The 13061-nt window shown below is 45.4% G+C and overlaps 1 protein-coding gene across 2 annotated transcripts in view; it reads left to right on the forward strand.

Moving 5' to 3' along the window:
* Nucleotides 1–13061, forward strand: part of ACSBG1 (acyl-CoA synthetase bubblegum family member 1) — a 123630-nt gene that overhangs the window by 103931 nt on the left and 6638 nt on the right. For both annotated transcript variants that reach the window (XM_073579370.1, XM_073579371.1), the window contains one exon: nucleotides 4161–4394. In XM_073579370.1, coding sequence (XP_073435471.1) covers nucleotides 4161–4394 — 234 coding nt within the window. The remainder of the gene's footprint in view (nucleotides 1–4160; nucleotides 4395–13061) is intronic.

Consider the following 13061-nt stretch of genomic DNA (forward strand, 5'->3'; position numbering starts at 1 on the left):
AATTAACTTTCTTCAAGAGGTCCTCTATGAAATCTATATTTAAGCCCTAACCACTTTTGAAATTTGCTTTATTTGAAATTCCATTCTCCCTATCCTGCTCATGCTTTTTTTTTGCTTCACTTCCTGTGACATTTTGTTTGAGGGGAGTCTCAAAAGGGACCTCACAGGAGGACTGCACTGGAGTCATTTCCCTGCAGCTTATACAGTCATGGCTGAAAGTGTTAGTACCTTTGAAAGTGTTCCAGAAAATGAAGTATTTCTCCCAGAAAATTATTGCAATTACTCATGTTTTGTGAAACACGTTTATTTACTTTTGTGTGTATTGGAACAACACAAAAAATGTCCATTATTGTAGCACCCCTCCTGAAACAGGACTTCATCAGGGGTCGATGCTGCAATCACTTACCCCAGCTTCTATCACTGCTGTCCCTGTTGACATTCGGAATCCATTGCAGTGATAGAGGCAGAAAAGTGACCACACCACCACAAATTTTATCACTGTCGCCACACAGGTTTTGTCCCAGCCACATCTTTCAATCAAACAAGATGTCAGGCGGTGGAGATAGGTTGGGGTCACGCATGCGAGTAACTCGCATGAGTCTCGCATTTCAATACCCGGCAATGCCGCCAGCACTCGGGACCGAAGCACTCAGTAGCATGTATTTCTATGTAGCTGAGCGCTCCGGTCCCGAGTACAGGCATCAGTGCCGGGTAATGAAATGCGAGACTCGTGTGAGTTTCTTGCATGTGTGACTCCTGCCATAGAAGCAGTACCACAACTGTCACTACCCTGGAATGAACAGTAGTCAAAGGCCAGCTCTGCTATCACTCACTCTGCTTTTATCATATCACCGCTTCCTGTTGATATCTCCTTTCAGTAAAAGAAGCTGTGAGGCGGTGATGCTGTCACTCACCCTGCTTCTATCACCACCCCTTGATGACGACTCTTTTCAGTGAAAGAGGAGTCGGCAACAGAACCTGTGAAACAAGCTGCAGAGCTGTAGTCAATTCTATCTGCCTTGGGACACCCTCAAGGGAAGGTCGGTGAAAGAAGCTGTAATGATTGACAACTATGTGGCGCCCCTAAGTGTTCAGTTGCCACAGAGGTACTGCACCTCCTCCTGAGATGTAGTATCCCACTTCCCAGGTAAGATGGAACACCTGACCAGCCTCCATCACCTACATCCACCACAGACACCTTAGAACAGCAGAGCACCCTTTATGACAGCTGCTTTGGTTCATGAAGGGTGCCGGGTGGTGGTTGGAGCTTAGAGACACTAAGAGAGGAAAGCTGATAGGAAGTTGGGAGCAGAATCCCCAGAGTGGGGAGGAAGGCAGAAGTTCCCCATAAGGGAGTAGCGGAGAGGAGAACTCTCGACTGTGATAATCCCCGGAGGGTTGACGGAGAGAAGGATGTAGAGGCAGCAGACTCCTGGGAGTTGGAACTGTTAGCAAGGGAAGAGAAAGAAAGAAGGATCAGTTGTTCAGAACGAAGATAGATATGCACGGAACATGAGGAGGAGAGAGACTGGGGACAAGGGCTAGAGTAGAGCCTTTCCCTAAGTTCATTGCGCCAAGGCGGGACGCTGTTGTCCGAGGCTGTTTGTGAAACTAACGTTCCTGCCTCAGAAACCGGAGGAATAGAAGTTGTGACCGCTCTATACCCACCAAAGACTCAAAGACACAGTGGCAACCTACGTGTGAGCCAGGACATGACTGATGGAGTCCCCGAAGCAGGCTACAGCCACCTGTCATACGAGTGGAGTTTAAGTAACATCAAGAAGGAGGCACTTGAGTGTAATTCAGAACTGCAAGTACTTCAGATTAGTGCTAGAAAGGAGACGTTCAGAACAGGCACACGAAAGGGAGTGCTGGAAGGGTTAATTCCATCTGCCTGGGAGTTGGCTGAGTCCCTGACCTGGAAGCTGCAGCATTGAAGCGGGCACCTGTCTGTGCCAGAACTGTGAGTAAAAGTGTTGGAACTGCATTCAGCTGTGTCTTTGCCTTTCTCCTGTGCCAACCCATTCAGCACTGCTACATGTCTGTGCCTAACACTACACCATCTACCTCAACACCTACTATTACTGCCCTGGGACTACAGCTCTACCTGTGGAGAGCTATTACATCTTTGCTGCGCACCACCATCTGTCCCAGAGGATCTGCACCGCAGCTTCGGCTTAACATCTTCTTTGCCGAGCACCACAGGTGGCGTCACAAACTATCTACATATAAACATTATTTAATTTAACCCCCTTTACATTGGACGCCCAGGGCCACGGACCGGGGCCACAGCAACTGTGACACATCCCTCTGAGACAATGGCCCGGTACTGAGTACCCCACAGCCCTGGGGGTGATCCAACAACACCGCCCAATGATGACATCCTGTTTTAGTTATGATAGAAGCTGTGTTAAAGTGACTGCATAGACATCCTCCTGTGATGTGCTATTTAGATATTTACATAGGACATTTTATGTATCAGACAATTCCTTTAAGTTCATACTTATTCCTGTTATTCATGTTCCTAAGATAATCCTTTAATCGTCCCACCATAGGGAAATTCCTCAGTGTAAGAATAGTTTAACTGGTTGTAAAATGCTATTTTATGCATCCATGAAAGGCTTTATGGCATCATAATCACTTTTTGGTTCAGAGATTACTGAACCATAAAAGCAGTGGGCTAACTAACAGCATTTGTTTTACTGGCTCATAGATTGCATTTTGGTGTTGTTTTCACCTTGTGAAAATTGGAAATTGATATAAAAGAGAGACATTAAAAGCTTTCTCTTAAAGAGGTTTTCCACTACTAATTTCACCCCTTTCATATGTCCTAACACTATCTAACAATCAATATTCTAATATACTTCTATTACCTAGGCTGCTCCTGTAATCTCATCGCTAAGTGGGTCTTCTAGTCTTCTGTTGAATTTCTGGCCCTGCTACTTCCAGTTTAGAAACTGGAATCAGACATGCTGGCAAGCGTACATTATTGGTGGCGGCAGAATTACCTCTTTGAATGTCAAAAGTCTGAGCACACATGTTCAGAGCAGACTTCACTCTGCTCTGCCTGGATCCTGCTGATGTTTGGAGTGTCGTGCCTTCAGCTGACAAGCACTGCGATGTGCTGCTTGTTATTAGAAAGCATATCACAGGGCATGTTGGCTTAAAGTACCGCACTTCAAAGTTTCAACAGAATCCAAGCAGAGTGAAGCCTGATCTGAGCTCGGTCATGTGTGGTGCAGACTGACTCTGCTGATGCTTTGAAATGCCATCTCTTCAACTGAGAAGCCCTGTGATAAGCTTTCTAATGATCAGCAGCACATTGCTGCAGTGCTTGTCAGCTGAACGCACTGCACTTCAAAGCATCGGCAGGGCACAGGCAGAAGAGGAGAGTGAAGTCTGATCTGAGCTTGCTTGTTCACATTAATATCACTCAGAAGGTAGCCCCACCACCACCAATGATGTGCACTTGTCAGTACTTCTGATTCCAGTTTCCAAACCAGAAGTAGCAGAGCCAGAATCACAAGAGGACTATATCACTCACAAAATAGAGTTGAGCTTACAGGAGCAGGGCAGGTAATAGGAGGATATTATAAAATTGATTGTCCGGAAGAGTTACAACATATGAGGGGGTGAAATTAGTAGTGGGAAACCTCATGTATTTCAGTGGAGTCATGCATAGTGCCATACAAATATACAGTGGTATATGGAATGCACAGGTTTTACATAAAAAGATTCAATACTTAATATGGAACTATACATCCTAGAATACAATTCTATATCGTGCATCGTATCGCTAGGTGAAATGACCATATGAAGCTTTAGGGTCTGACAGAAGGGAGGTTTTAGCTGTGGGTTCCACTTGCCTATTTTAGAGCAGGTAAGAAGAAATCTCAGAGGATGATAAAGGGAAATCTTTATCAATCATTTCTCTCTTGAACAAGATCTTGCTTTTCCTACATATAACAAAAGTGCAAAACCTGTTTTAATAGAAATTTATTTGCAATTCCAACTATACAAATTGTTGACACAGCTCATACTGTTTTCATCCATCATACTATGTCTTCTCTTTATTGCTGGTAGTAGTACTTGAGTATTATTAACGAACCCATAAGAAAATATACAAAGCTTTAACCATTGGTGTTCTCATCTGTTCTCAGTGGTGAACTGAAGACGTTTCTCCCAGCCGTGGCTGATTTCTTGGTCTTGTCCAAAATTCGCAAGATGTTGGGCTTTTCCCACTGCCAAAAACACTTCTCAGGTGCAGCTCCAATCTCCGCAGAAACACTGGAATTTTTCCTGGGACTCAATATTACTTTATATGAAGCATATGGCATGAGTGAGACCTCTGGGCCCCATGTTATGTCTGGACCTCAAAACCATCGCTTTCAGTGGTAAGAATGCTTTATTTTCGCTCAGCCTCTAGGGATTATTCAGATGAACCTATATTAGGTCAGTGGGCTGTACGTGTGCTGATTGGAGAGCACACTGATCCAATAACTGGTGGGAAAGTACACAGGAACGATTTTTCATAATTTTTCATATGAACCAATTATCCATGTATAAAAAAATGACAGCACGCACAAGTCTGGTCTGTTTTATGGTCCTGACTCCTGCACACGTACACTATCTGTATGAGCACACAGAGCTAGTCTCATCCGCCATCTGTGGCTCTGACGGGACCAAGATACAGTGCAGGTCACATGAACCTTGGACTAAAGACCTCGAAATGTATTAGTTAAATATTCTTTACAGTATTTTCCATGTAATAATTAGTGCTGTTGAGCAATTGTTTATGACAAGTGTAGTTAATCTTTAAAAGACTTATCCAGCTTTGTCCAGAGCTGCTCTCTTCCCCATCGGAAATAAGCGGTGTTTGTAATATAACTTAGCAGAGAAATCTGCTTCTTTCTCCACCAGGACAGAGCTTTCATTTTCAATTTTCTCAATTCACAGGCAAAATTTGTCTTCAGTGAAGACAATTTTTCCCATTACTGGTATAAGAGATGGGTGTGGGGATATTATACTGTGTGAGCGGCTGTGGGGGCACCATATTTTTTTTTGGGACCATTATACTATGTGATGGGCTGCAGGGACATCATACTGTGTGAGGGGCTGTATGCATATCATACTTGTATGTGGTGCCATCATAACTGTGTGTTGACCATGGGAAAAAAATACTGTGTGAGGGGCTGTGGAGACATCATTCTTGTGTGAGGGACTGTGGGGACATCATACATGTGTGTGGGGATACCATACTGTGTGAGGGACTATGGGGACATCATACTTGTGTGTGGGTATACCATACTATGTTAGGGGTAACGAGGATAGCATACCTGTGTGTGAGGATACCATACTGTATGAGGGACTGTGGGAACATCATAGTTGTGTGTGGCAGTGTCAAACTGTGTGGGGGATGTGGGGTGTCATACTGTGTATATGGGACTGAGAAGACTTTAAGGGCCTGTTACACTAAAGCCGTTTTTTCCAGACGCCGGATTGAGACACATTGCCGGATCCGGCGAAAACCGGATGAAACGCATGGCCATCCGGCGCGATCCGGCGCAAATGCAAGTCAATGGGGGGGAAACGGGATCCGGCATTGCATTTCGCCGGATCCGGTTTTTGTCAAAAGCGCCGGATCACGCCTGACGGCGAAAACCTGATGTGTGAAAGAGGCCTAAGCGATATCGCTAGCAATATCGCTATAACGTCACTGGTTTTTGTGACGTTATAGCGATATTGCTAGCGATATCGCTATGTCTGATACTTACCACCGATGGCTCCCCCACTGGTTATCGCTGATCGCGCGAGAACGTCCTGGGCCGTTTCTCATCATCAGCTTCCTGCTGGGCTTCCTGCTGTGGAGACGAGCGACACGTGGACGCGGGCGGGAGGACATCAGGATCACTTACGTCTGACAGGTAAGTAGTGACTCCCGACCCCTGTTATGTCGCTGGTGAGATCTGCCTGTGTGGCAGCTCACTAGCGACCACTTAGCAATGCACCAGCAATCCTGACCGGGTCATATCGCTGGTTGGGATCGCTGGTGCATCGCTAAGTGTGACAGTCCCTTTATACTATGGCTGGAGAGGTGGGTATACAAATTCTTCATTAGGACGAAGCACAATTGTGGTTTGACCTGTTGAAGAAGTTGTATACTTTGAAACGCGTTGACGCATAAAACCACCTGCAATTGGATTGGTATCTTTCATCCTTTCTTTCTATGGCAGTGCAGAATGACGCATTTGCTTTTCCAGTTTTTATGCTTTCAACCCAACCAGGTGAGCTCAATTGTGCACATCTTCCAACACTGTTACCCAGATAAGACCCTGTTTGCGTTTTATCTCCTTTCCAGTTTCTCTTTCTTGGACTTACTCCACAAAGATTCACCAGCCCCCAGCTGGTGTACAGTTCTGGTAAAGGCGCACGCTGGGTACCAGACCTGCCTCTACGCAAGTCTTAATGAATCGTCCCCAGTGTTTCTTCCACTTGAACTGAAAAGTGAAAGTTGCATCCAATCAGCTGCTGCTGATTGGCTGTAGTGATCACATGACAGTGTTTATTTAAGGAGGCCGTAGGGGGACACAGGGTTTGGAGTGATACTGGCCTGGGGCCATTAATTTGGAGGCACGCAAAGGCTATAAAAATCCAAAAACAAGGCAAAAAAATGCAACGTGCAAGCATACCTATTCACTCTGGATATGGCTGTGATCAATTTCTCTCTGGATGGGTGTGCATAGGCTTTCAACATATGTCCACACCCTCATATGGTTCTTCATAAGGTTATGTAAACAGCTTTTAACAAACAGAGATCAATACTGAGAACACGACTAAGTTCACAAGACACTGTAAGGGTACGTTTTCATGTACCGTAATCCCTGCCCTTGATTCCTGATGTGCTCATTGAACACATCCGGAATCGCCGCAGCGTATCAATAGAGTAGGCTGTTTACCTTGTGGAGACTGAGCGTCTCCGCCAGCTAAACAGATAAGCTGTGGTCTAAAAAGATGCGCCACATGTCCAGTTTAGCGGGTGTGTCACCCACGTATTCGGACACATAGTGGAGACGGGATTTCATAAAATCCCTTCCACTATACTGGAACATCTGGCCGCTGTAGATTAAACGCTGTGGCAGGACGCAGCGTTCAATTCGCAGCAAATACTGAATGTTTCCGCTATGTGGAAATATGCCCTAATACTTTTATGCTTCAAATTGCCTGAATGTGTAAAGGGTTTTCCACCACTTATTTGAAAACTCCCCAAGAGGAAATGATCTTTATAAAATTAAAAAATAAGGGTTACTTACCCCTCCAAACCTCCACCATTGCATTGGTCTCTGCCAGGACCGAAATTATGTTGTCTCGTCTATTCAATCACCTGACGACTGAAGGCACTGATTCTCTGCAGGGTATAGTGAATAAAAGGTAGGATGTCATGACTTCTGGTCCTGGCATAGAAGAGCAAAGTAGCAGGATTTTGGAAGTGTAACTATTTCTTTATGTTATAAGGATCAGTTCTTTCCGGCTAGATTGAAAAAAAAAAAGCAGAGGCGAACCCCTGCAATAGACATTTAGTTCCGAGACGCCAATTTTGTGAAAAAATTCTACACATTGAATAGTCACATTTTTCTGTCACCATTCAAAAGCCCACCAATCTTAGCTACACTTTCCAAAATGTTTAAGTAGTAAATATGTAGGGAGGAGGACCCCCATAGGTTGTCTGGACCGGAACCAAGGGAACCGCCATCTGGGTTCCTAGGGAAACAGTACCAGGGGAACAAAGGAGGAGAGCAGATGACTGAGTGTGACTGGGCAGCAAGGGGAGGGGCGAGTATAAAATGAGCAGGGGGAGCGCAGGGGAAACAGTTGGTGGCACGCCAGACACTGAACAAGAGGCTGTCGGACTGTGAGAGAGCAAGAGCGGCCGACGGTGACCAGAGGGGTGAATGGCAGCAGAGAGGAGATTCTCAGTGCCCGTCAGAGCGGAGGTACCGAACTTACCGACCAGAGACTGTCACCCCCCCGCCAAGTCGGGGACCCGACCTGCCCACGGTCGTCCGCAGCCGGTACCGCTGTGCTCCAGCCCGTTGCGGCCTGGCCGCTGTCTACCACGGCCGCCGCTGCTTCAATCCTGCCCGCAGTGGCGGCCTGCCCGCTGCCGCCCCACTACAGTCCGCAGTTGCGGCCTGTGCATCACCCCCCAGGGCTGCCATTACCCCACTACAGTTGGCAGTTGGGGCCTGCTCCTTGCCTACGGAGAGACTCTTTCAACAGACCCAGTCCGTGCGCGTGGCCTACCAACCACCACTCTTACAGACTACGTCACTACCCTGCTTAGGGGGACTGGAGTCCCCGTGGACTCGCTAACGAATGAGACCCTGCTGTGGCTACAGGGGGTTACCGCAACGAAAGACTCCCATAGGGCCTGTTGTGCCCCAACTTCTCCTGGGTGCTGGACACCTGAAGACTACGACAGTTCCTCAACAGCTGGGCCCAGCGGCTGTGCCGTCAAAGAAGCCACATCAGCGACATCAAAGCTGCCACATCAGCGACACCAAAGCAGCCACACCAGCGACACCAAGGGACGTCAGGAAGAATAAGTTCACTTTAGGAAATAACGACCCGTAGTTGGCCATTTCGTGGCCCCATAATAGCTGGCCTTGCTGGGTCAGTCACATTCTCGTAAAAAAAAAGTGTTGTCATTGTTGTTGAGTCCCTGCGAGGACAATTAGTGTTACCCCTTTTTGGTTGCTCAGTATAGCCCTAGTGGCTCCAGTTCATAAACGTTATTTTCAAAAACAACACTCAGTCTCGTGTCTCGTCACTGCATCCTGTGAACCTGCTGTTACCTACAAATATATATAAGCAGAGATGAGCAAGTTTGGTGCCGGTCCCTAACACCTACTGTTCAGGCATGGACACTGAACCCAGACTTCACCAGGAAGTCCATTTTACTGTTCCGGTTCGGCCCTCCCGAACACCGGGTGTTTGTCGAGCTGTCATGTGCATGAAACCGCAGCAAACACTGATTTTGATCGGCAGTAAAATCATTACCGCCGGTCAGACAACCAAGGTTCCCACATTGTCAAATGACAGCATGAGCCTGCAGCTGTGATCAGAGGTATAAAGTTTACCTCCAATCACAGACAGCGAAAGCAACAGTGGCTAATGGGAGTAATCATGAGCTGGTGCCTGGGTTCTAAATAAATAATTAAAAAAAAAAACGTTGTTTGTTCCCCTGTATTTTTGACTACCAGCTAGGCAAAACTGAAAGCTGGGGGCTTCAATCCTCCGCTGTCATCAATGACTAGTGATGACATCATTGAGGTTACCGCAGGTCACTGAGGCTGTGTTTACAGCCGGGCTCCTGAACTGCGGTGACTTCGGTGAGATCCCCGCTAGCACAGTGAGAAAAAGCCTCACGGTGCAGCGCAGAGTTCACCACAGGTCTCCGGTAGAATTTTCTCACAGTGAACTGCGGTGAACTCTCTGAGCTCAGCAGAATTGATCGGGTTATGGCAGCTTCGAGTCTCCCTTGGAGACTTTTGAAGCCTGCCAAAGTAAAAAAACAAATATTTTCAAAAATATTAAAAAATAAAAAAATCTTAAAGTTCAAATCACCCCCCTTTCGCCCCATTCAAAATAAAACAATAAAAAAAATCAAACATACACATATTTGGTATCGCTGCGTTCAGAATCACCCGCTCTATCAATAGAAAAAAGGATTAACCTGATCACTAAACGGTGTAGCGAGAAAAAAAAAACAAAACTCCAGAATTACGTTTTTTTGGTCGCCACGACATTGCATTAAAATGCAATAACAGGCGATCAAAGGATCGTATCTGCACCAAAATTTCTTTTCATATAGTACCCTGAGGATAGGGAATATAAAAGTGACAGCACCGCGCAGGATCAAGTTGAGGTTGAAGGAACAGCGTATTGGCCCTGGGGGAATGTCCCAAGCCAAGGTCCTAATTAATCTGTTTGCTGCACGGCTCCTGGCCAACAGGGTGATCCTCAGTCGTCCGCAGGTACAAGATAAAAAGAAAAAAAATCCAGTCTGATGCCGGCGCTCCCAAAAAGTGAGAGATCGGTTTACTTGAAAAAATTTTTTAAAAGATTTTTATTCTGAAGTATAGAAGTAAAAACAAACAACACGTTTCGGCTTAAAAAAAGCCTTCATCAGGTAAAATATACATCTAATATGTACATCTCTCACTTTTCAGGAGCGCCGGCATCAGACTGGATTTTTTTTCTTTTTATCTGTACCAAAATGGTATCATTAAAAACGTCAGCTTGGCATGCAAAAAAAACTCACCCAATGAAATGGAGACACTACGGGTATCGGAAAATGGCGCAATTTTTTAAAAATTTGGCAAAAATTCTGAAAATGTCACAATTTTCAAACTTTTAATTTTTATGCCCCTAAATCAGAGCATTATGTCACACAAAATAGTTAATAAAAAACATTTACCACATGTCTACTTTACATCTGCACAATTTTTGAAACATAATTTTTTTTTGTTAGAAAGTTTTAAGGGTTAAAATTTGACCAGCAATTTCTCATTTTTTCGACAAATTTTACAAAACCATTTTTTAGGGACCACCTCACATTTGAAGTCACTATGAGGAGTCAATATGACAGAAAATACCCAAAAGTGACAGCATTCTAAAAACTGCACCCTTCAAGGTGCTCAAAGCCACATTCAAAAAGTTTATTATCCTTTCAGGTGCTTCACAAGAATTGAAGCAATGTGGAAGGAAAAAATGAACATTTAACTTTTTTTCAGAAAAATTTTACTTCGGACACAATTTTGTTATTTTGTCAAGGGTATCAGGAGAAAACGAACCACAATATTTGTTGAGCAATTTCTCCTGCGTACACTGATACCCCATGTGTGGAGGAAAACCACTTTTTAGGTGTCCGGCAGAGTTCGGAAAGGAATGAGCACCATTTGAGGGTTTGAACGTAAAATTGGATGGAATCGAGAGAGGACGCCATGTCACATTTGGAGAGACCCTGATGTACCTAAACAGTGGAAACCCCCCACAAGTGAACCCATTTTGGAAACTAGACCCCCCCCCCAAAGGAAATTATCTAGATGTGTGGTGAGCACTTTGAACCCCCAAGTGCTTCACAGAAGTTGTTAACGTAGAGCAATTAAAATAAAAAATCATATTTTTTCCACAAAAATGATCTTTTTGCCCCCAATTCTTTATTTTCCCAAGGATAACAGGAAAAATTGGACCCCAAAAGTTGTTGTGCAATTTGTCCTGAGTACGTTGATATCCCATATGTGGGGGTAAACCACTGTGATCGCCTTATTGTGATCTTTGGGAGGCAGAATAAAATCCACAGCAGGTGAAGAATTGGTTTTATTTTTTACGCTGTTCCTCGTTCGGTATAAGTGATTAGGCTTCTTTATTCTTCGGGTCGGTGCGATTACAGCAAAAAAGGACTAAAATCCAAACAGCAGAAAAAAGGCAGCACCGCCTACATGCCCAGGTCTTTGTACGAATGCACTACAGGATGCAGCCAGTCCATATAGCAAGATGTTGGCAAATGAGGAGCCATGCCATCTGTTGGTGTAGGCCCACTGCATTTTATTAAGATCAAAGTCAGTGCAGCTGTCTACCAGGAAATTTTAGAGCACTTCATGCTTCGCTATGTCGACAAGCTTTTTCGAGATGTAAATTTCAATCTCCAGTTTGTCACCTGTCCACACTGCCAAAAGTACCAATTCCTGGTTTAAAAACAACAGTATCACTGTGCTTGATTGGCCAGCAAACTCGCCTGACCTTAATCCAATAGAAAATCTATGGGGTATTGTCAAGAGGAGGAAGAGAGACACCAGACCCAAAAATGAAGGTGAGCTGAAGGCTGCTATCAAAGCAACTTGGGCTTCCATAACACCTCAGCAGTACCACAGGCTGATCGCCTCCATGCCACACCATATTGATGCAGTAATTCATGCAAATGGAGCCACGACCAAGTATTGAGTGCATTTATTGAACATGCATTTCAGTAGGCCAACATTTTGGATTTTAAAATCATTTTTTCAAGCTGGTGTTATAAAGTATTCTAATTTACTGAGATAATGACTTTTGGGTTTTCATTGGCTGTAAGCCATAATCATCAACATTAACAGAAATAAACACTTAAAATACATCACTCTGGTTGTAATGACGCTATATAATACTGTATATACTCGCGCATAAGCCGACATTTTCAGCCCATTTTTGGGGGCCTGAAAGTCTCCCTCTCGGCTTATACGCGAGTCATATACCAGGGGATGGTGGGGGAGCTGGGGTGTCAGATCATACTGACCCCCCCTGGCGTAGTCTCTGCAGTACCCCTAGTTGTCCCACGGTCTCAGGCACCCTCCTTCAGCGGTCACGTGGTACCGCTCATTAAAGTCATGAATATGTGCATATTCATGACTTTAATGAGCAGTACCACGTGACCGCTGAAGGAAGGAGCCTGAGACCGGGAGAAGTGAGGCTGCAGAGACCGTGCCAGGAGGGGGTAAGTATATGCGATATTCACCTGTCCCCGATCTACCGCTGCGGCTGCTCTGTCCGCATCCCCTGGCTGTGATGTTCAGGTCAGAGGGCGCAGTAACGTAGTTAGTGCGCACCGCGCCCTCTGCTACCTGAACGTCACTGACAGAGGGACCCAGAAGACAGAGCGGACGTAGAGGTGGACCGGGGACAGGTGAATATTGCCAGTGCAGGGGACCTGAGCCAGCGATGACACCGGCACCTGTCCCCATAGCATGCCTTTGTCCCAGCCTTCTCAGGACACCGGCACCTGGCCCCCAGCAATGAGAGGAGAGTATGTCATTTTTCTTTCATTTGCAGCAGCATATGGGGCATAATGTATGGAGCATCTTATGGGGCATAATGTATGGAGCATCTTATGGGGGCATAATGTATGGATCATCTTATGGGGGCATAATGTATTGAGCATCTTATGGAGCATCTTATGGGGGCATAATCTATGGAGTATTTTATGAGGCACAATCTATGGAGCATCTTATGGGGCATCGTATGGGGCA

Source organism: Dendrobates tinctorius, unplaced genomic scaffold (genome assembly GCF_039654945.1).
Source record: "Dendrobates tinctorius isolate UK_male_01 unplaced genomic scaffold, ASM3965494v1 ptg000062l, whole genome shotgun sequence".
Classification (NCBI taxonomy): domain Eukaryota; kingdom Metazoa; phylum Chordata; class Amphibia; order Anura; family Dendrobatidae; genus Dendrobates; species Dendrobates tinctorius.